Here is a 23357-nt window from a genome sequence, read left to right on the forward strand (position 1 = left end):
AACGACTGACTCCCCACTCAAAATGGCAGGGCGTTGGAGACGGCGCTCGAGTGGGGGGGGGTCACCCGGCGATACTCCGCGCACGCGCACAGAACACTCCCCATGCGCACAGAAGACCGCTCGAGTGGGGGGTCGCCAGGCGATACTCCGTGCATACGCACGCACACCGTCCATGCGCACAGAACACCGCAGGCAGTCTCAATTTGAAGAGATACAATAATTGCGAAAATTCCTAACCTAATAAATCATTCTCTCTTAAAAAAAAACAGTGCAATCACGTAAAATCCCCTGTTTTGTCCCCTGTTTTTGGCTTGACAATACCTGCTTGTATCATACCTTAGGTTGGCTCAGTCAAACCCCCAGAACTGAGCCTCTACTTTAGTCACTCCTCTTTGGATTTCAGCTTTCGTTACGGAGCAGTTCCTGGAGAATGACAGAGATGGCGCCTTTAGGATGATCCCAGTATCGTCGCGAGAGGTGTGCGCACGCCGGAATTTTGGGAGCAGAAAATATTATTCAGTCAAAAATAATTTCGAACTTTATCGTCAATGTTGGATAATGCTGCGAAATACGGTGGGATAGAGAGGATTTTTTTTTAACAAAAAATTTCTTTCCTCTGTTATCCCCATGTACTTGTGGAATTTGAATTATCTTTTTTTTTTTGGATTTGAATTTGAATTATCTAAACAGCTGACTCATTACTTTAGTCAATCGTATGAAGATGTTTAATAGAACTTCAAATTTCTGTCAGAGAAATTTATTATCATTCGATTATTATTCTGATCTGTCACTTTTATTAAAAAAATGATAAAAAATGTGGGGAAAATCTATCGGAAGGATATTTTCTACGCAATCATCACGCGCATGCAGAAGAGCAAAAAACTTATTCGTCAATTACACTCATTAGTGCGTAACGAATACGTCCAAGACGGAAATTCAAATGGAAATATGTACATTTCATCAGGAATAACGGATATTTTTTTTTATGAAATTATATTGATGATTCTGTTAATTAATTCACCAATCCAGGTTGTTTTCCAATTGCCGAGGGCGGATATTATTGACATTTGTTAGTTAAAAGCGATTGTATTCCTGTGGACATTCATTTTCACAAGTGAAACTTCGGCTCCTTTCTGATGAGAGTGGAATAGCAGTTCATCATTCGATATTTTTGCAAATCCATGTTAACAATAATTTTTAATAATAAAATGCGTAGTATTAAACACAACGAAGAAATATTCATTATTTTCAATAAAGAATCCTTAAGTGTCCAAAAAATTTCCGATCCTTTCAAAATATTTATCAATTTATCAAAGAATGTGAAATTAAATTATCGTAATTTTGAGATTTGTGTTACGAAAATGAATTAATTCAGTAATTAATTATTTATCACCGCCTCACTGTCGTGACACATTGTTACAAAAAAAAATACGTTGTCACCCACTCATTAGAACTTATAATGATTACAATAATTCGCTTCCGCCATAAAACAGTCATTGCGTGCCACTAAAGAGTCATAAAATCATGACTTCAGAGAAGTTTCGAGACCTCAACAGAATAGAATTAATAACTGAAGTTCTTTCGATGACAAAAACTGCCTTGTCTTCGCATGATTAATTTACCAAAAGGTAATTAATTTCCATGATTGATCGAAAAAAACATGCAACTTCATCAAATAATTAACATAGCTGTTTTCTCCCCATTAAACTTCAGTAATTTCAATTTAATTCCACTCTTTCCTCGAGAGTTTCTAAAAGCTGAGATTTTCCTAGAAATCCGGTGAAGTTGATGACTTCACCGCCTCATAAATCGTATCCGTTTTTCATCTCATAAAGCGATGATTGATTTTTACGAACACCTGATGGACATTCAAATCAATGCAGCCGTGTCCTCGACATTGACTTCTCGTTTTTTTTCCTCCACGTGTGTTTCACTCCTTGCCGTCGTATTGAAACCAAAAATCTGTTATTAGTCATCAACGAGAAGTACACCAGTCCCCCGGCCATAATAAGCAGTCTCTGGCTGATTGCAAATTGCAGGAGATTTTCTTCAACGTATAATTGATATGTTTTACATCAGTCACAATGATGTGGTTTGACAGTTATTGCAGATTAGTCATGCGATAAGAGGACAAATGATAAAAGGTGGCGATGTCTCGGGGTAGTTCTTTGTGCGCGCTCAATGCCCCAAGAACTCTTCGCCTCGAAGAAATACAAATAGTTGAATAGAAATAGTTCAAGTGTTAAATGTAAAAAATGTTGTTGACCAAGTATTGGAGCATCGATTTGCTCATGGGGTTTGGCTTGCTGGTGGTGCTGGCGTATCTGTACATGACCCGCAAGTTCAAGTACTGGAAAAACCTAGGGGTGATGGGCCCAGAGCCTACGCCATTCGTCGGAAATTTTAGTGACTGCTTCAAGATGAAAAAGAGTGCTGGGGAATGGCTTCAGGATCTCTATAATTGGGGTGCGGGACTCCCTTACATCGGATTCTACGTATTCGATCAGCCCTTCTTTCTCGCTCGGGATCCGGAGATCATCAAGAATATTCTCGTGAAGGACTTCAATTACTTTCAGGACAGGTTCGTCCAGACTAGCTCTGAGGATCGCCTTGGGGATGCCAATCTGTTCCTCATCAAGAATCCAGCGTGGAAGTACCTCAGGGCTAAAATTACACCGATCTACACATCTGGGAGACTGAAGAAAATGTTTGAGCTCATGACTGAAGTCAGTCGTGATCTCAATGCGCACATGACGAGTCTTCCTTGGAACGGTTCGTGAAAATGTTTACTCCAAAAATATACATATTATTAAAGAATAATTAATTCCTAGGAGATAATATTGTGATGGAGATGAAAGAGCTCTGCTCCAAGTACACGACGGATTTAATCGGCACCACCGCATTTGGTCTCAAAGTCAATTCCCTCAACAATCCAGATGCTGAATTTCGTAAACGAGGGCGTGCCATCTTCAACTTCACTTTTTACAGAAATATCGAAGTGACTAGTATGTTTTTCGCTCCACACATCGCAAAGTCCCTCAAGTTTCAATTCTTCTCACCTGATACTTCTAATTTTCTGAGGACTGCCGTCTGGGATACCCTCAACGAGAGAGAGCGCTCTGGAATCAAGAGGGGCGATCTTATCGATCTCCTCCTCGAGTTGAAGAAGACGCAGGCACCTGGACCTGAAAAAGAGCTATTTGGTGCGCCGTTCATGACCGCATATTCTCACGGAAAAATTTCGCAATTACTAGATTCATTAATTTAATTTTTTCGCTCCAGATTTCGATGGTGATAATTTAGTGGCACAGGCAGCAGTATTCTTCACAGCTGGCTATGAGACATCTGGAACGACATTGAGCTTCACACTTTATGAATTGGCTCGTCATCAAGATATTCAATCAAAATTGAGAAATGAAATTGCTCAAGTCCTGCAGAAGTCACAGGGAAAAGTAACGTATGACCTGGTGAGTTCGCACCGACAGATTTCGTCGCATCTGGAGGAATCCCTCAAAATCTAAGGCCGATAGTGAAATTTTCATGGGAATATTTTTTCTAGCTTTCACTCAGCTCTAAAAAACATGTCCCACAAGAAATTGCGCTATCTCTCTTAGATCCAGAGATAATCCACGATAACATGTCGTTCACTTTTTCGTTATCGATTTTTTTGTTCATTGGTATTTAATTTGTTAATCAAGATATCGGAATTATCGTATTTGGATATGGTAGTCTCGGAGACTCTCCGGAAATATCCACCCCTGCCAGTCCTGGATCGTGTGGCAGCTCAGGATTATCAAGTGCCTAATTCCAAGTTGATCCTGAGAAAAGGAACTCCAGTTTACATCTCGGTATTTGGACTCCATTTCGATCCCCAGTATTTCCCCAATCCCCAGAAATACGACCCCGAGCGATTTAGTCCTGAGAAGAAGAAGAAAATACCCTCTGGTGTTTATCTGCCCTTCGGAGATGGTCCTCATGCTTGTATCGGTAATTTATTAACTATCAGTGGAATTCAATAGAAAAAATCATTAACAGACAATTTCTTCATCACTGAAACAAAAATCTTGTCTTCTAGGTCTTCGAATTGGTCTTCTGCAAGTAAAATTGGGGCTCATCGAGTTGATCCAGAAATTCGAATTTTCTCCCTGTGAGAAAACCCTCGTCCCCATGCGATTGAACCCAAAAGCCCTGATCACAGCATCAGACGGTGGAATTTTCCTGAACGTTCGGAAAATCACATCAAATTAACAAAAATGTCATCCACTAAAACGTCCCTTTATTCATTCACTTAATTATGGACTGAACATGTGAATTCCCAGTGTTGAAACGCTCGAGATTTTAAGATAACTTTATAGAATAAATGCACTAATAAATAAATACAATAAATTCTTCTTCTGAGAATAAAAAAAAATTCTAAACGAGTCAGCGGATTTTTACCCTACGCTGTCTGGGATTCTATCGGTCATCGGTACGTCGCAATTCCCCTTTATGATTTTTTTATTTGTTTATGGATTTCTGATGAAAACATTCATTGTCAACAGGTCTGATACTCTTATAACTGCAATAAAAAATAGCTTTTATGAGCATGATAAAAAAATCCGAGACGAATTCGTCCTTTCCCCATTTTCCAGAAAAATATTCCATTCCTAAACTATAACTTACGCAGTCCTGGAAATATCAACATTGCAAAAACTTTCCCTAATTTATTTATAAAGTCAACGGTTATCTACATTCTCTGCAGAATTTGAGATAGTGCATTAATGATCGGTGTATAATTAATTATTCGCGATTGACTCGGGTCGCACTCGTTACAGTCGTGGGTTGTGCTCTTATCGGCCATCCGTTTTGATAACTCAGGGATATCAATTGCCCATAAGAAATTATCATTTCATTGTAACGAGTGTCTTCTTCGAGCACTCGTCGAAGTTCGGATAGAATTAAGGGAATTTAATTCAAATATTGTACGGATAAACCCATACTAATTCTGATAAGTTGCCTCTCATCATAATCCGATAATTTTCGGATGGCAAATATTCCGCGCACGCAATCATCGAAGAGGACAAATAATTGCGTAAAAACACGTGCAGACATTATTCTCAGTGTGAAGCAATTCGCTTTCTCCGTGCAACTTCAGTACAAGTGCTACAGCCAAGGAATAAACTCCGGAGGAGAAATTCCACGATTTATGAGAGAACAATTTTTTCTGTTAAGTAAATAAATTAAAAAACATCGCGTTACTATTAGAAAAATATGATAAAATTAATGATTCATTATTGATTAATTAGTTGTTGGCAATAATTAATTAGTTAATTAGCGGAAAGAATATGTTCGATTATAGTTTCATGGAATTTTCTCATTTCTCGGAGAATTCTAGGTGAAGGGAATTTTTCGGAGGAATTTCCACTCGTGATTTTTTATTTGTGAATTCTCGTGACGTGCCAGGGGAATAAAGACGTGAAGATGACGTTTTTGGGGGATAATTGGGGGCTGGAGGTAGTAATTCTGGTGGTGTTGATTATTTATCTGATATATCGGTATATGATGAGGAATTCTGAGTACTGGAAAAATCGAGGGGTCGTGTACCTTCCGCCGACTTCGGTTTTTGGGAATTTCGGGGAGTTTCTTCTGGGGAAAACGTCAGCTGGATGTTTCACGAAGATGGTGTATGATTATGCACCCAATGAGCCCTACGTTGGGTTCTTTATATTGGACCAGCCGATGCTGATGATCCGTGATCCAGAGATCGTTAAGCAGATTCTCATCAAGGACTTTGATTATTTCAAGGATCGATATGCCAATGCCCCGGCATACGACGTCATTGGTACCTCGAATTTATTTGTATTGAAGAATCCTGCGTGGAAGTTCTTGAGGCACAAAATATCACCGATTTACACCTCTGGGAGGCTCAGAAAGATGTTAACACTCATGATCGAAGTCGGCCACGATCTCGTTACGTATATGGAGTCCCTGAATCTAGAAGGTAGTCTGGAATGATATCTTCACAAAAATCAAACAATAATAATAATAACAATTTATCAAGTGAAAGTTACACCGAAGTGTGATGAAAAGAATTTTTTATTTAACTTTTATTTATTTTTTTTTGTGAAAATGGAATTTTTTTGGGCAACCTAATTTTTACCGGAAGAAATATAATTACCATGACATTTTTTCTCAAGCAAAAACGCCATTTTGTGAATGAAAAATTCCACAGAGATACTGGAATCTTCACAAGACTCAGCGATTATTATTGCAGCGCCGGGAAAATTCCACGCGAGCCAATTAAATATTTATTAACGCAGAGCTGTAATTTTTATGAGAATTGATTGCATCACTGGTTCTTGTTTTGGGTGATTATTTTAATCTGATTTTAGCTCCAGGACGAGAGTTGGAGCTAAAAGACATTTGCGCTAGATTTACAACGGATATGATAGCAACAACGGCTTTTGGACTGCGAGCGAATTCCCTGAACAACCCCAATGCCGAGTTCAGGGAAAGTGGAAAGGAATTCTTCAGGGACACCTTCTACCGCAGCGTCGAGCATAATTCAGGAATGTTCGCTCCTTATCTCATGTCACCCCTGGGGTTTCACTTTTTTCCAAAAAAATTCAGTCAATTTATGCGGATGGCTGTGTGGGGTGCTATCAATGAACGGGAAAAATCAGGGTTTAAGAGACATGACCTCATTGATCTGCTCACTGAATTGAAAAACGCTGAATTTGATGATTCTCATAACAATATTTTTGGTACTTCCTATATTATTTTTAATTTTCTCAATTAAATTATCTACCACTCATATAAATATTCCCCTCAATAATTCTTAATGAATATTTTTTTAGTTAATTGATCTGTGAATTTTCTCGGATGATTGATAAATATTATTGAATTTGAATTAATTGATTGAAATCAATATTTAATTTTCAGAGTTCAAAGGTGATAATATTGTTGCTCAGGCGGCTGTATTTTTCGCGGCAGGATTTGAAACTTCTTCAACTACCATAAGTTTTTCACTTTACGAATTATCTTTAAAACCGGAAGTGCAGAGACGTGTCAGGAAGGAAATAATTGATGCTGTCGAAGGAAATCACGGAGAAATCACATACGACATGGTACAGCCATTTTTCATAAACATTTATCACTTAATCCTGCAATTGAATTTATTCCACTCACAAATCTGATGGAGGATTTCGTATAGAAATTCTTCGTAATTCCCATTAATTAATTATAACTAGTACAACCAGGCTGGCTAATTATTCAATTAACATTACAATTATATTACCAACCCAGGTAAAAAGAAAATTGTAATCGGAACATTTTTTCCAAATTTGGAAAACAATTTCTAGAAAACTTTTCAGAAATTTTTTTTTTTATTTTCTAGGAATATTTGCGAATACAATTTTTTTTTAATTATTTGGTTGTTTTTTTACTTTTTTAATTTCACAATATTCTCAAAAAATACGCCATCTAAATTATAAAAAGAATTTTCCTATTTAAATTTTTGAAAAATCTTTCAAAACCTTTCCCCAAAATAAATTTGTTTTGTTTTCCAATTTTTTTTCTGTTTCAAAAAAAAAATTCTGAAAAGTCTTTCAGAAATTTTTTAAAAATTAGGAAAAAATATTCCCATTACATTTTTTTTACCCGAGACCATATGGAATATCATATTTTTATCCAGTAGTCGCTTTAATAGAAATAATAAATACGCGATTCTATCCAAGCTCTTATCAATTGACATAATTACTGTTCAGTATCAATTGACAAGTTCATACCACTCAACACCCAGTTAATCTAGATCTCTCAATAAATCGCGAAACACGTCATCAGATCTCTGAAGATCAAAAGTTCAATTTTTTTCTGTGGAATTGAAAACAAATAACCAATTAACAATTCACGGCGGTCCCTGGAAACTTCTGCGCAACAGACCGATTCAAAATCTCGCACGAAATTTATTGATTGCAATCAACTTATATTTCCTTATTTATTTCATATTCTTCATATCTCTTTTTAATTTATATATCCCTCACATTCACAGCGAATGTTACTTGATGATGACATCACTTAATTTCTTTACACAATCTTTTAGAGTAAGTAATCATTTCGATTTATGCAGCAATTTTTTTGTTGATTACAGATCATGCGCCTTCCGTACTTGGATATGGTGGTGTCAGAAACTCTTCGCAAATACCCACCATTACCCTTATTGGATCGCATCGCGGATGCGGATTATGCGGTTCCTGGAACCGATCTCATTATCGAAAAAGGAACACCTGTTTATATAACATTGACAGGTCTCCATTACGATCCGAAATACCACAAAGACCCCGAGATATTCGATCCCGAAAGATTTTCAGAAATCAACAAAGAGGCCACCAAACAAACGTGGTATCCATTTGGCGATGGTCCCCACGTTTGCATCGGTAATTAATTAATTATTTTTTACCGAAGCCTTTTAGGAATGCCTACGAATCTAAAAACTACAGCCATCGAATTATTCATATTTATTGTTTAATTTTAATTATCAATTAATGGTATTACTTGTATCTTAGGTCAGCGATTGGGACTTGCTCAATCTAAATTGGGCCTCATAGAATTGCTGCGAAGGTACGAGTTCTCGCCCTCGGATAGAACTCCAATTCCAATGGTACTTAATAAAAAAGGGGTAATGACAAGCGCTGAAGGGGGTCTATACCTCCACGTGAAGAAACTCGACCCACAAAACAATTGATATTCAATAATTAATAAATACGAAGTAATCAAACTACAACTGATAATTCACTGTAATTTCTATATTCATTGCAATCCATCTTCAGCATTTGTATTAATGAAATAAAAATAAATAATCGTTTATGAATTTTTCATTATTTGATTGGTCCCTTCGATTTTGTCGTAACATTTAAAAATTCTATATTTGTCGTAATAATAATTATTGAGTAATAACCAATGAGAGGAATGATCTCGATATTTCGTATTTATGGCAGCTAGAAATACTAGATAATTTAGATACCTCACAGAAGAGAATTCGCAGAATCTTTCGTAAAAAAATCACTGGATTGAGAAAGATTGCTCTAAAATTCTAGTTACGTGAAAAACTGGTTTGTAAATTCTGAGAGACTCGGCTTCATCGAAGATATTACGGTTGAAGAACTCATTCAATGACAGTACAGTAATTGTCACCTAGACGGTACGTCCCGACCAAATAATCCAGCAGCGTATTTTTCCACTTTGAAATTGTACCAACAATTTACGTTTTCACATAAATTTTCCGGCGTACGTTGAAAATTAACGAGTGCCTCTTCCCCATTTACAACCGAGAATGCCTGAAATAACAGTGAATTACGATTTATTGCTAGATGTAATAGATCATTACTTCCTCGAGCAGGCGGTAGTTACAACCAGGGTTATTCAACGTACGTAAGACCCATTTAAATGACTTGGACTATTGCTCATTACTTAGTGGATATTGTGTGACTGAATTTTCATTGCTGATTTGTTTATCAGAACGGGACATTGAGAAATCAGAGTTGAATGGTTGTGATGTGTGAGGACTCATCAGATTGAAAATTTTAAAAATGGCATTGCTCACGAAATTTTGGGGATTGGACCTGCTGGCGGTTTCTTTCGTACTGATACTAGTGTTCTATCTGTATATGACGAGGAATTTTAATTATTGGACGAAACGGGGAGTCAAGCAGATCCCGCCGGTGCCGTTTTTCGGGTGTTTCAAGGAGATTATTCTGCAGCAGAAAGTCCCAGGTCATTTCTTCAGGGATTGGTACGAGAAGTACAGACCCCTGCCTTATGTTGGATTCTACGTTTTGGATAAACCGTTCCTCCTGATTCGTGATCCGGAGCTTGTTAAGAGTGTTCTTGTCAAGGATGCCAATTACTTTCAGGACAAACATCTCACGGCTAATCCTAATGATACACTCAGTGCTGCTAATGTTTTTCTTATTAAAAATCCAGCCTGGAAGTATTTGAGATCGAAATTGACGTCGGTTTATACCGCTGGAAGATTGAAGAAAATGTTTGACTTGATGCTGGATGTTTGTAAGGATTTCGATACATTTTTGGAATCTCAAAATTTAGATGGTGAGGCACTGCTGAATTATTCATACGTCTCGGCAAATTATTTAGCAACGCGTCGAATTTGTTATTATTTTTTCTATACCAGGTCCGGGGGGTGTTTTGGAGATGAAAGATGTATCCGCTAAATTCACCACTGACCTCATTGCAACAACTGCTTACGGCATTAAAGCGAATTCTCTCAATAACCCCGATGCTGAATTTCGAAAACATGGAAAAAGAATTTTTGAATTTACTACTTATCGTGGCTATGAGTTCTTAGCCATGTTCTTTGCACCGCAGTTTGTCAAACCTCTGAATATTCAATTTTTCCAAAAAGAAAGTACAAAGTTCCTGAGAGAAGCACTCTGGGGAACTCTGCAGGAACGACAAAAATCGGGAATCAAACGTCCCGATCTCATCGATCTTCTCATCGAATTGAGAAAAAATCAACCAGAAGAGGAGAAGAAAATTTTTGGTAAGTGAGATATTTTCAGCAAGTAAAAAAATTTTATACAAACGGTGTAATGATTGCCATGCCATAAATGCGGATGAATTATTGAATGAATATGATTTTTGCTGTTAAATTATTCTGACAGAATTCGACGGTGACAATCTGGTAGCCCAAGCCGCTGTTTTTTTCACTGGTGGCTTTGAAACCTCTTCAACTGTAATTAGTTTTTGCCTGTATGAACTTGCGACGCATCCAGAAGTTCAAGACAAGGTGAGGGAAGAAATACAAACGGCTCTGCAGGAGAACAACGGCAAAATAACCTACGACATGGTGGTAAGTATCTTCGAGCAATTTCAACCACAATACCAATTCCTTTACAGTCATCCACAGCGTCAATATTTTTAGGTGTCAGGATTGCCGTACATGGACGCAGTGATATCAGAAGTTCTGCGTTTCTACCCACCTCTGCCCTATTTGGACAGAGAAGCTTCTTACGATTATAAAATCCCAGGTAGTGATGTGATCCTCAAGAAAGGAACTCCAGTGTTGATTCCAATGTTGGGCTTCCATTTCGATGAGGATTACTTCCCAGATCCCTTCCGCTTCAATCCCGACAATTTCTCTGAGGAAAATAAGAAAGCGCGAAAACCTGGTGTCTACATGCCATTCGGCGATGGGCCACACACTTGTATTGGTAATGAATCTCTCTCTCATTACTATCTAATCTCATGACCGGTGTTTTTTGTACTTTATCATGTTATCACCTGCTCGAAATTTTACTCTATTTTTTCAGGTTTACGACTTGGATTGATCCAAGCAAAACTGGGAATAATAACAATGCTATCCAAATACGAAATATCTCCTTGCAAAGAGACTCTCATTCCCATGCGATTGAATCCAAAAGCTGTAATAGTTACTCCCGATGGTGGTGTACACCTCACAGTGAGAAAATTAGTTAAATAATTCACTCCAGTTTTAATCAAGTCCTTGGGAAACTTTCAAGAGTAGTTTTACAAATACTTCGTGTAATTGAGGAGTAATAAAAAATTAGTTATGAGTTTTTCAAGGTTTTTTTTGTTGGCGACGCATTAGTCAATTATTACTTTGTTTTCATAATTTAGAGTCTCCTCTTTGCATGCACATGAATCATCCACGGCTCTTTTTACCACGTGTAAGATTCTCATTATCAAAGTTTTTTTATCATTTCGCAAAAAATGTTATCGATCAACCTCTCAATTTTTTATTTCCTAGTGTGATAACGTATTCGTGACGATGTGATCTTAGACTTATGAATTCAATTATCATCTCTCGCTAATTTTTCTGACGGATGGGGACATTTCAACGACTGGAAGGGGACAACTTCTATAGTTCTATGAGAATTATCGGTAATGGTCAAACCTTGCTACCTATAAATTGAGATGCAGGAGATGCTAGATCAGTGCGGAGAAAAACTTTGGACCGTACATGTCGCATTTGCCTGAACTCTAATTTTCAATTGAAATTTTCATTCAAGTGTGACTTTTTTCTTCCGCGAAATGGCATTGATCACGAAATTTTGGGGATTGGACTTACTGGCAGGTTTTTTCGGGCTGATCCTTATAGTGTATCTGTATGTGACAAGAAATTTTAATTATTGGACGAAACGGGGAGTCAGGCAGATCCCGCCGGTGCCGTTTTTCGGGAGTTTCAAGGAGATTATTCTGCAGCGAAAATTCCCCGGTCATTTCTTCAGGGATTGGTACGAGGAGTACAGACCCCTGCCTTATGTTGGATTCTACGTTTTGGATAAACCGTTCCTCCTGGTTCGTGATCCGGAGCTCGTTAAGAGTATTCTTGTCAAGGATGCAAACTACTTTCAGGACAAACATCTCACAGCTAATGCTAATGATACACTCAGTTCTGCTAATCTTTTTCTTATTAAAAATCCAGCCTGGAAGTATGTGAGATCGAAATTGACGCCGGTTTATACAGCTGGAAGGTTGAAGAAAATGTTTGGCTTGATGCTGGATGTTTGTCAGGATTTGGATACGTTTTTGGAATCTCAAAAATTAAATGGTGAGGCACTGGTGAATTATTCATACGTCTCGGCAAATTATTTCTCAATACGTCCAATTTGTTATTATTTTTTTTAACACCAGGTCCTGGGGGTGTGTTAGAGATGAAAGATCTTGCCGCTAAATTCACCACTGACCTCATTGCCACAACTGCTTACGGCATAAAAGCAAATTCCCTCAATAATCCCGATGCTGAATTCCGAAAACACGGAAAAAGGATTTTTGTATTCAATACTTACCGTGGTTATGAGTTTTTAGCCATGTTCTTTGCCCCTCAGTTTGTCAAGCTTTTGAATATTCAATTTTTTCATAAAGAAAGCACAAAGTTCTTGAGAGAAGCACTCTGGGGAACTTTGCTAGAACGACAAAAATCGGGAATCAAACGTCCCGATCTCATCGATCTTCTCATCGAATTGAGAAAGAATCAACCAGAAGAGGAGAAGAAAATTTTTGGTAAGTGAGATATTTTCAGCAAGTAAAAAAATTTTATACAAACGGTGTAATGATTGCCATGCCATGAATGCGGATGAATTATTGAATGAATATGGTTTTTACTGTACAATTCTTCCGACAGAATTTGACGGTGACAATCTGGTAGCCCAAGCTGCTGTTTTTTTCACTGGTGGCTTTGAAACCTCTTCAACTGTAATTAGTTTTTGCCTGTATCAACTTGCGACGCATCCAGAAGTTCAAGACAAGTTGAGGGAAGAAATAAAAAGGGTTCTGGAGGAGAATAGCGGCAAAATAACATATGACATGATGGTAAACATCTTCGAGCAATTTTAGTCACACTACCAATTTTTTGACAGTCATCCACAGCTTGAATATTTTTAGGTGACAGGCATGCCATACCTCGACGCAGTGATATCAGAAGTCATGCGTTTCTATCCACCGCTGCCCTACTTGGACAGAGTAGCTTCTTACGATTATAAAATCCCAGGCAGTGATGTGATCCTCGAGAAAGGAACTCCTGTGTTGATTCCAATGTTGGGTTTCCATTTCGATGAGGATTACTTCCCAGACCCCTTCCGCTTCAATCCCGACAACTTCTCTGAGGAAAATAAGAGAGCGCGCAAACCTGGTGTCTACATGCCCTTCGGGGATGGGCCGCACCTCTGTATCGGTAACGAATCCTCCACCTCCCCAAATTTAATCTCTCTCTAATAAATCCTCAATAAATCCTCACCCTCACAAAATCTCTCTGATATTCAATTAAAATTTTCTAGGTCTCCGCATTGCACTGATCCAGGTAAAACTCGGTGTAATAACAATTCTCTCAAAGTACGAACTATCCCCTTGCGAAAAGACTCTCATCCCCATGAGACTCAATCCAAGAGCTGTGCTAACTACTCCTGAGAGTGGTATATACCTCACAGTACGAAAATTGCATGAATAAATTCCTGGAAATAACACCAACGCCTCACAGGTACAATGAAAAAATGATGAACAGTAACTGATGATTTAATCAGTGAAATGTGATCAGTTATACGTTTATTGTATGCACTCACTTTTTATTTACAAAAAAGAAACTATTACTCAGGTTGCAGAATGATTTTCAGTTTCTTCTCACAATGATACACTTTTATAACGCTATTACGCTTAGAATTAAAGATGGTACGTAGTTCTCATGCATTTGTTCATCCAGCTTCATTGAGTTTATCGATAGAAATAAGAATGCCGAGATAACCAAATAGATTATAGATCTACAAATTTAATTTATGCATTTCATTCCAATGCTCAACTCTTTGGCATTGATTCCCGGGGAATTTCAATCATTACATAATCAGTGATTAAAGATAACAAGTTCAATGTGAAGGAAAATCATAACTGTGGGGTCATAGAATCTATTCTCTAGTTTTCAAAGTTTAGTGATACGTTCTAATCTCCACTTTATGATTGCATTCCATCGGATAATTCTAGTCCTTTCTCCTCCGACAATTAGTCTCAGTAAATCGAAATGTCATTCGAGTCAGTTACTACTGACTTATCATTTTTCCCCTGACGTTTATAATGCATCCATGGACCACAAGAATTTATTATACAATCAAATAATAATCGTCAGCTCGCCAGCAAGCGGAACAATTATACCGATTAATTACTTTTAATAATTACTTCAATATTTAGGTAAAATTTTTTTACTCCTCGTTCATCCACTTAATCGCTTATATAGTGTATATTCTTTAATATGTATATTCATATTAAATATATGTATTGTTACGGAGATTTCGTATATTATTCAATAAATGATATTTCTTTCACGTACAATGGCTCTGAATTTTTTCTAATCATTTTAATCCAATTACGTATTTACACGCAGAAAAATTGATTTTTTTTTGCATCAGACGAATATTTTTATTAAAAATATACCAATGAATTTCGAAATCAATGAATTACTGAAAACAAATTCATAACGAATTTATTTTAGCGTACCAGAAATTCGTTAGTAATAAAAAAATCATTATCACATAAAAATAAAAGCCAAGATTGAAATGGATATTTTATTTCCAATTGAAATTTTAGGTCGCGCTATTGATTGGATACGAATAACATTCATTTGATCCAAATAAATAATTTTTCCGAGTGCACATTGCATTTTATTTTTTTGGATTTCATCGGCACCAGTTCCACATTTTGTACGGTAAGCCCATATCGAAAATTTTTTAGACAGTCCTGTCATTCAATTCAATTCAAACTGCCAACTCGTCAAAGACCGATTCAATTTAGCCTCCACTCCCTTCAACTATTAAATTTCCGCTCCCACCGTCTGTCCATCAATGGCAAAGTGCCGTCAGATTATAGATGAAATTCGGACGAGAAAACATCAAATACATAACTTTTGGTTACTGAATAACCCGAAATCCATTGATACTCTTAATTCCATCACACTGTGATATATTTTTCTCACAATTCAACATATATCCCCATAGATTTTGCCCTCCGTGTAATCGGAATTGTTTCACTGACTGGAGTAATGAATAATCAGATTCACTTAACACGAGCAAAAACATCATCAATACCTTAGGCCATGTTTAAGTGGAGTTAGTAAATAGGAAGAGATTAAAATAAATAAATGACAAACATCAGGCACAGGTAGTGTTTTTTTTTATAATTATCATGTTCATTTTGTTTCTTTATGTAATTTTTTTTCTCCATTTTTTTCTCTTTTTTTCAGTTTTGCCTCAGTTGTAACATTGACATCATTTGATATTACTTTAAACTCCAAGTTTTTGGTTAATTTTTCAGGATATAATTAAAACGATATCTGCGTTTACTAAAACGCCATAAAAATAGTCCATTTATTAACAGTTTAGTTGTGATAATTCATTCGAATTTTCATTTGTATTTAAAAGAGAAGTACACTTTAACGTTTGGAAAAATTGGTCGCAAGATTTAAGATTTGTTACGATTGAGTATCACGCGATAATAACAATTTATTTATTATTCAATCGAGGCTCTGAAATTTGTGAAAAACACTTGGTAACGAATTTTCAAAACAATCTGAATTATTTTGATTAATCAATAACAGATGATGGAAAAAATCGGATGAAATAAATTTTCATCCCATTCCTGGAATGATTTTTTCGCTCATCCGTTTTTTTTTTTCATGAAATTCAATAGATCTAGGTGTTGTGTAAATAAAATAATTGACCCGATTTGTCAGCGAAAAAAAGGAGATAAATGCCCAATTGATACATTGGGGATAAAACACAATAAACGTAAGACTAGAGTTCAACAATACATGCGGTTTAATCGCCGTATAGAAAACAGTGATGAAGTATAAAAATATAAACATGTAAAAATCATAGGCGTGATAATCGTTTGAGAATGTAAATCAGTGACAGTTTGTTCTTATGGATCGTTGAAGTGATTGAAACGAAACTCTAGTGAAACTTAAAAGTCATTACAATTGTTGGAAAATTATTGAGCAACTCGTGACAAATGAACAATTACTTTTACTTTACTTTCAAAATCGTGTAAATCCCTCATTTTCTGTTCGATCGCCGTTCTATTTTATCAAAATATCCGTCGAATTTCCGGGAACAAAGGAATCCATCTATTCACGATCCACCGACCGAATGATGCAAAAATGGTGATTTTCTGTCGTTTCATTGCTTTCACATTGACTCATCAATTTTTCATCTCTAAAAATCTTTTCATGATCCGTTTGATGGATCGTAAAACGGATGCCTTTGTTCCTTGAATTTTATAGAGCACTTTGAAAAAATAAAAATGTCAATGGCATGAAAATTGAGGGACTAAACGATTTTTTTTCAAACCCACGTCCCTTTTTGTTTTTTTGTTATCGATCAAAAATGTCTCATCAGGCGCCAGAATTCGCGCAATAAATCTCGAGCTCTAGTGAAGACTTTGAAATTTCACCGATGTGTTTCCTAAACTCAAAAAAAAAATCCCTCCATCAACGAAAATAGTTCCTAATGGTTCCCTCGTTCCTCCTAATCAATTAAATAGCGATATCTCTACACGAATTCATCGAAACAGACAGTATTAGACATTATAGATAAACTACATGATTTTATCCCTCATTTTTTCATTTTACCGTAACATTCAAAACAATTACACTCGTGATTTGACTCTTTAACAGCAATTATCCAGAAATGATGAGTGGATCGTTATTTGCGCACGAGACAGACTCATTTTATTTGATTTCATCATTGATGAAGTACACAATTATTATCCAATAATAGAATATTCTGCGATTTTAATCATACAATGAGGTTGATTTGTATTTTCACGACTTATTCAGAAAAATTCTTCACTTGTCAACACTTGAAAATTAAATCGTCAATTTCTAGAATTAAATCCTCCCATTTAACCAATTCAGAATATTTTCTTAAGAAATATTTTATTAATTCTTGTCGACAATGGCAATTGACTTTGTTCTGGTGTAAGTGAAAAAAATGATAGAATCGTCTTGAAAATGAAAAAAATGAGATTTTAAAATGTCGCGTTATTTCTAGTTGACGAAATGAAAAATTCCATTGAACATTTTCTATATATTTCTCCCAGGACATGTAATTTATCAGAATGGAGAGTATGATAACAATACTGTGATCCAAAGAAGCACATTTTTTGATTTTTTTTTGTCACAGCTGTAATTATAATTAACATATCTATTAAATCCTTCAATGACCTATCACTATACTTATCGGTCGTTACGTAGATATAGATGTATACGTGTATGCATGTTTATACGATTTTTTTTCAACGGCGATTTTTCATTCAATTCACATATATATAAATATATACTAAATCTTTAATATCTATATTCATATATATTTATATATATTCTTTCAATGATGCATAACGAACAACATTAATAATTACTCATTACGTTATTCATAAGATGGACAATAAATAAATCAATAAACGTAGTCAACCGTATGCCAGACGCGGCTTCGAGATTTACCGATACTAATCAATATCGATCGATACCAATCGAGAATTCAATAGCTCTTGTTAATGGAAAAATTCTCTCCTCAATATTCCAATTCAGTAACAAAGTAGTAAATAAATTATTCAAATTCACACTTTTAAATATCAATTAATCTCAAAATCTATCGATTGCAGAGATAAAAGTGAAAAGTTCATGTTAATTAATAATTAATAAATTAATTAATAATTATCGAGGTAAATCGATAACGAAGTTTAAATTCGACTTATCACACTTTACCACTTTCTTGCTGATGTACTCAATCAACAAGTGTCTCAAGAAGATTCCCAACCAAAATCTGTCATGTGTTTGATAAATCAGCCCTTGGCTCGAACCTTCAACTCTTCTCGACGAAATTATTACCTCGATATGACTCATCATCAATGAATCAGCCAATCAATGAAAAATTGGAAGCTCAACTCGCCCCCATCCTCAGAACAATAAATTAAAAAAACAAAAGTTTATTCACCCACTGCAACAGGGTAACCGTTGTGCCCACCACTCGCTCCAGTCACTCCTCGTCTCCTTGCTATTAACAATCATGACGTATCACTTGACCTCCTCGTGTCCAGGTGAAGCCGGCATCTCCCCAACTTGCCTCTTAGGTCTAAAGCTAGCAGTCAAAGATGATATCCATCCACTCTGAGTGGGTTGATCATGAAGAGATCCACTGTTGCTCGTTGATCGTGTCCCATCAATGCTCATTCCAGATCTGAACCTCGAGAATAGACCAGGAGACGCCTTCTTCGTGGGACAGGGGCTGGCAAAAGCAAAAGTCTTCTTCACATCCTTGACAGACTCTTTATAAAGCATCGAGTCGAGACTCCCCGTGTGCATCTCCTCGCACTTTTTGTCCTCGAGGGTTCCCAGAAGAATTCCCTCATTCTGCTTCGTTATCTTGGAGATGTCCTCCATGCTGGCAGAACTCCTCCTGATCTCTACCTTGTCAATCCCCTCGTCAACGACACTCGAACTACCCGGATGAACGACAATCTCCGGCCTAGACTTACTCCTCACCTCGATCTCCCGGAAATTCATCCTCTTCTGCTCCTTGACTTCCTTCATACTCTGGGTCTTCGTCACTGAGAGTTTGCTCTCTGGATTCGAGAGATTGCGTTTGTGCTTGACAGCGGATGTTTCATTGTCATGGGCTGGCAGTATTTCCAGGGAAGCTGACGGTCGTTTCTCCTTGGCAAAGACCATTCTCCAACTCTTGTTCTTGCCGTCGTGTTTACGTACCTTTGGCAAAGTCATTGCTCGCTTCTCCAGGAGTTCGACAACAGTTTGATTCGGATCCTTACTGTCTTTCACTGTCTTCATTAGATTGCAACGTTTACACAGCATGACGGGCGCCTGTCTGGATGTTGAACCCGACACAACTGAATTACTCTTCAAGAAGGGTTTCGACACGTGTTTGGTTTTCTGAACAGGTGGCTCTTTCGAATCAAAACTTATGCTGAGGCGATCGGTGAAGTTTCGAAGTCTTGACAGAAGGGACTTGTGATTGTTGGATGTTGTTTTGTCGTCGCAGCAGCAGCGGAGACCCCCTTCAGTCATGACAACGACGTCCTTGCGCTCCCTCTCGTCGCAACTCTGGCGTTTCTTCGAGTTCATTCTCTCGGGGATGTCCTCGATTATCGTGCCATTGCCCTCGGTCCTCTCCTCCTCGATTCTCGCGTCGATGTACATCATCTCGTCCCTCTCGAATTCCTCCAAGATCCTCGTCTCCTCACCAGATCTGGCGCTCACTGGGGATGACATGTCACTGGAGAAATTCTCACCTCGACTCTTCTTTCGCTCTCTCTCGTGGTCTCTCACTGCCTTCGCCAGGTCGTTGTGGTGGTAGTCAAAGGATGACTTCTCACGACTCCCTTTTCTACTCCCCGGGTAGCTCTTGCGACCTGATTGCGGTGGGACGTTACCCTCCGTTGAGATCTTGAACTTGAGGGTTTTTTCGCTGACCTCTACTTCCGTCGCTGTCTCTGGGTCCGAGCTCTCTGGGTTCTCTGCGTCCTCCTCCAGGAGATTGTTCTCTGCCTCGTCCTCGATGGAGCGTGAACGCGAGCGGATGGTACTTGCTGAACGTTTAGAACGCATGCTGTGGGACGACGTTGACTTCTGTACTGATGCTGCTCCAGTGCTCGAGGGGGCGGATGACGGGGTTGACTCCCCCAGGTCGATCACACTCTTCCTGTGGTGACGCTCGTCTTTTGCTGCTTCGTTCAGACGTCGGTAGTACTCCAGGGCTTCACGCGCTGGTTGGACTATCATGTCCTGGAACCAATAAAAATTTCTCTTGACCCTCTGCTGAATTGAATTCAATATTCCCTTTGATTGTGGATTATTTTCTTATTGAGGTGTGAAAAGCAGGAAAAGTATTTATGAGATGAATTTTGGAAGAGTCAAAGACTTCGGTCTGGAAAATTCATAGCCAACATAATATTTATAACATTAAATATTAATATTAGCGAATATTCATATGATTGGACGAACTTTCATGTCTGAAAAATATTATACGGCAGATTGTTATTAGAATGTTATTGATGTTATTATGCAATTACAATATTTAAAAGTGTAATCGCACATCCTCCGTTGCAAAATTCTTTATTATAATTCAGTCCAGGATATTTTCGAGTTCCTGGGGCTTAAGGATTATATTTATGGTAGGGCTTTCCACATAAAATGTAGTCACAGAAGATAGTACGAGCGCAAAGAGGATTGTAAATGTTTTAGGGTGAAAGGTGGCATTAAAAAGTGAGTTAGGTGCTGTTCGGCAATGCTCAAGAACATCCTGAAGAGGTTTGTGAATGTGACGAGCCTCTCGCGTACGACATACCAATAATTTCGAGGATCTATGACTTTTTATCGCGCCGAAGAGTGGGATAAAGTGGCCGAGACTTGTAGTGCATATAATTGAATTCAGAGTAAAATTTTCATAACTTAAAATAGAAAACAAATTATGAACAAATATTCGCCGAATGAACACCGCGTGATGACTCATCCTCGGGGTTTGAATTTCAGATTCGGAAAATTAGGAACATGAAATTTCTGTTCAGTTGGGATATGTTAGGAAGTTGGGAAGCAAACAACTTTAATATTGAACGTTAAAACACGGGAAAGGAAATAAACGTGTGAAGATATCGGGGATTTTACCTCCAGCTCGGTCAATAGTTCACCGAGTGCTTCGAAGAGGGGTAAAAGTACGAGGCCAATGAAGCTGCACTGTGACGAGGGCTTCGTAACTTTATCACGGTCCATAAAAGGCGTCACTGGTAATCCCTCGAGCTTCTCTGCGTCGCTTTGTTTGAAGAACTCCTGCAGGAGCTGGTCCAGCCAGGGCTCCGCTACCTCCATTGGACGTGCCTCGTTACTTATGTCTGCGACTTTTATCAACACCATTGACAGCTAAAAACGACACTTTATTAGAGTTATATGGGAAATTCACAATTGGACAGCTTGACATCAGGCCGTCGGTTTTATCTTGTTATTTTGCTAAATTCCATGTCAGGCTTTCTCGTCAGTCCGAAGATTTATTGGAATATTTCCCAATAAATTATTCACAACTTTCTAAAATATTCTCATTTTTAAACGAATTCATTACTTCATTTCTCTTTATATTCCATCATTGTAAACAATTTTCTCAATGAAGTAAGTAATGTAATCACTAAAATAATAAATATCTTCCCGAATTCGTATTCGAAATAACAGAGATGATTTGAAGAATCGTTTGAAATTCAATTACCAGATTAATGTGAGATTTATTCGTGTAATCAAATTCCGAAATGGTCTCAGTGAATTGTCCCAGTATCTCGTTGTGCCTTGCCATATCAGTGGCAAGGATACACCTGATAATTCCCTCTCTCACAGTTCGAAATGTTGCGGCATCGAGAGCAGCTAGTATATTGCATTCAGGATACTCTAATACCCTGAACGTCACTGAACAGTGATGATTCTCCAGGGGTGAGATGTCGTTGTACCTCAGTGCAAGCTCGGTACGTGCATTTATCTGATAAATATTGTTGTAGCCCGGATGATCGAGATCATGACATATACAGGATATAATTAGCACTAGAACCTCGAGGTGTCCGATCTTCGAGGGTAGATCCACAGCCCAGATTATGGCGTACATCTGAGAGCAGAATAGAACAGACCAACAATGAGACCTCTCAATACCATTAATTTACTGACCATTACTGATCTCAAACCCTACCTCAATGTTAACATCATAATCATAATAATAATAATAATAATCGTAATCGTAATCTCATTGAAGAACTGATTTGCCGATAAAATTTTATTCGAGAAATTATTCCCTGTTGAGTTCTGCAATTTTTTTTGCACATTAGCGTGAAATCTTTTGATCAATCAATTTGACTGAGTCATTGATTGATTGATAATTCATTAATAGTTAACTGATTGTTGTAGGATTTGTAGGAGAAAGGCGAAAGGTGGGGACGAAAATTTAGAGCCGAAGGAAAAATAATAATAATTTTTAATTGAGAGTTGTGAATTTTTTTGGAGTCCAGGATGTGCAGAGGGATTTTTTTGTTGATATGAAATCGATCTTTACCATTTGAGCGACGCAGAAGCAGTGTCGGAAGTTGTGAAAGGGCACTGCATTGTAATTATTATAGACCTCGTACAGAAAGTTGCGGAGTGTTGACAGTGGAATGTCGAACTTCTCGAGTAATTCAAGTTCAACGAACATTGTCTGAAGCATTAGGAGCAACTCCTCGTCCTTCCACTGGCCAGCGTCGAAGGCAGGGGATCGCAGCCACTGGCTCACACTTTGTGACAGGGAGACATCACTGTAATGAAAAATTAACGATTTTTCGATGATTAATTTTCAGATAATTGATCAATCATTCGTACAAATTCACGCAATCCAGATCAGTTTAAATTTATTTGCTCCAAAACGCCCGAAATTTTCCCCCGAAATTTTAGAGCGCTGGATAAATATCTTGAGGTACTTGGATAAATCGGGAATGTTCGAGGATTGCGATAGTTAGACCAGCGCTTAGGGTCTCAAGAAACTTTTACCAAAATATCCCTCATAATGACCTACAAAGGTATTCCCTTGAAAAGAGCATGGATGGGTACTGCAAAGAAAATGGAATTCCTCAGTGAAAAGGTTGCGGAGGAAAAAGGAGACTTTTTTTATTCGCAAGAGAGATCTATTCATTTACTTAAGAATTGAGGAGAGGTTTGGGTAGAGTGGATTTTTTTTTTTTCGTAAATCCCCAATATCCCTTGGAGTAACGATTTGGGTTCAGTGAATCTGATCTCATTTCCAAGAAGAGAAAAGGAATTCTGGGAGTAGATAAGGATTTTCGAAGGA

General features: G+C 37.6%; 4 protein-coding genes across 5 annotated transcripts in view; 3 read left to right on the top strand and 1 right to left on the bottom strand.

The window, feature by feature from the left end:
• Nucleotides 1–2031: 2031 nt before the first annotated feature.
• Nucleotides 2032–8758, top strand: LOC105267828 (uncharacterized). Its single transcript, XM_011306943.1, has 10 exons — nucleotides 2032–2772; nucleotides 2832–3203; nucleotides 3283–3467; nucleotides 3699–3987; nucleotides 4076–4245; nucleotides 5425–5980; nucleotides 6372–6743; nucleotides 6922–7106; nucleotides 8129–8414; nucleotides 8544–8758. The coding sequence occupies exons 1-10, from the start codon at nucleotides 2256–2258 to the stop codon at nucleotides 8720–8722; spliced, it is 3111 nt and encodes a 1036-aa protein (XP_011305245.1). The 5' UTR covers nucleotides 2032–2255; the 3' UTR covers nucleotides 8723–8758.
• Nucleotides 8759–9430: 672 nt separating this feature from the next.
• LOC105266178 (cytochrome P450 6k1) lies at nucleotides 9431–11574 on the top strand. Its single transcript, XM_011304130.1, has 5 exons — nucleotides 9431–10086; nucleotides 10169–10537; nucleotides 10659–10846; nucleotides 10919–11207; nucleotides 11307–11574. Exons 1-5 carry the CDS (start codon nucleotides 9567–9569, stop codon nucleotides 11474–11476), a joined length of 1536 nt encoding a protein of 511 aa, XP_011302432.1. The 5' UTR covers nucleotides 9431–9566; the 3' UTR covers nucleotides 11477–11574.
• Nucleotides 11575–11933: 359 nt separating this feature from the next.
• Nucleotides 11934–14829, top strand: LOC105266186 (cytochrome P450 6k1). Its single transcript, XM_011304142.1, has 5 exons — nucleotides 11934–12568; nucleotides 12652–13020; nucleotides 13142–13329; nucleotides 13402–13690; nucleotides 13794–14829. Exons 1-5 carry the CDS (start codon nucleotides 12049–12051, stop codon nucleotides 13961–13963), a joined length of 1536 nt encoding a protein of 511 aa, XP_011302444.1. The 5' UTR covers nucleotides 11934–12048; the 3' UTR covers nucleotides 13964–14829.
• A 1466-nt stretch (nucleotides 14830–16295) lies between these two features.
• Pde9 (phosphodiesterase 9) overlaps nucleotides 16296–23357 on the bottom strand; it is an 89526-nt gene continuing 82464 nt past the window's right edge. For both annotated transcript variants that reach the window (XM_011304160.1, XM_011304153.1), the window contains exons 7-10: nucleotides 22590–22827; nucleotides 21762–22148; nucleotides 21173–21424; nucleotides 16296–20293 (exon numbers count right to left, since the gene is read on the bottom strand). In XM_011304160.1, coding sequence (XP_011302462.1) covers nucleotides 18569–20293; nucleotides 21173–21424; nucleotides 21762–22148; nucleotides 22590–22827 — 2602 coding nt within the window. In that variant the 3' untranslated portion in view covers nucleotides 16296–18568. The remainder of the gene's footprint in view (nucleotides 20294–21172; nucleotides 21425–21761; nucleotides 22149–22589; nucleotides 22828–23357) is intronic.

This window comes from Fopius arisanus, unplaced genomic scaffold (genome assembly GCF_000806365.1).
Source record: "Fopius arisanus strain USDA-PBARC FA_bdor unplaced genomic scaffold, ASM80636v1 scaffold00002, whole genome shotgun sequence".
NCBI classification, from domain to species: Eukaryota; Metazoa; Arthropoda; class Insecta; order Hymenoptera; family Braconidae; genus Fopius; species Fopius arisanus.

Excerpts from the sequence above, each read along its gene's own strand:
- LOC105267828 (XM_011306943.1), top strand. The coding sequence starts at position 2,256 with ATGTTGTTGACCAAGTATTGGAGCATCGATTTGCTCATGGGGTTTGGC. Across the intron at positions 4,246-5,424 it reads TTCGGAAAATCACATCAAAT|ATTCTCGTGACGTGCCAGGG; the intron begins TAACAAAAATGT and ends TTTTATTTGTGA. Across the intron at positions 7,107-8,128 it reads GAGAAATCACATACGACATG|ATCATGCGCCTTCCGTACTT; the intron begins GTACAGCCATTT and ends TGTTGATTACAG.
- LOC105266178 (XM_011304130.1), top strand. The coding sequence starts at position 9,567 with ATGGCATTGCTCACGAAATTTTGGGGATTGGACCTGCTGGCGGTTTCT. Across the intron at positions 10,087-10,168 it reads GGAATCTCAAAATTTAGATG|GTCCGGGGGGTGTTTTGGAG; the intron begins GTGAGGCACTGC and ends TTTCTATACCAG. Across the intron at positions 10,847-10,918 it reads AAATAACCTACGACATGGTG|GTGTCAGGATTGCCGTACAT; the intron begins GTAAGTATCTTC and ends CAATATTTTTAG.
- LOC105266186 (XM_011304142.1), top strand. The coding sequence starts at position 12,049 with ATGGCATTGATCACGAAATTTTGGGGATTGGACTTACTGGCAGGTTTT. Across the intron at positions 12,569-12,651 it reads GGAATCTCAAAAATTAAATG|GTCCTGGGGGTGTGTTAGAG; the intron begins GTGAGGCACTGG and ends TTTTAACACCAG. Across the intron at positions 13,021-13,141 it reads AGAGGAGAAGAAAATTTTTG|AATTTGACGGTGACAATCTG; the intron begins GTAAGTGAGATA and ends TTCTTCCGACAG.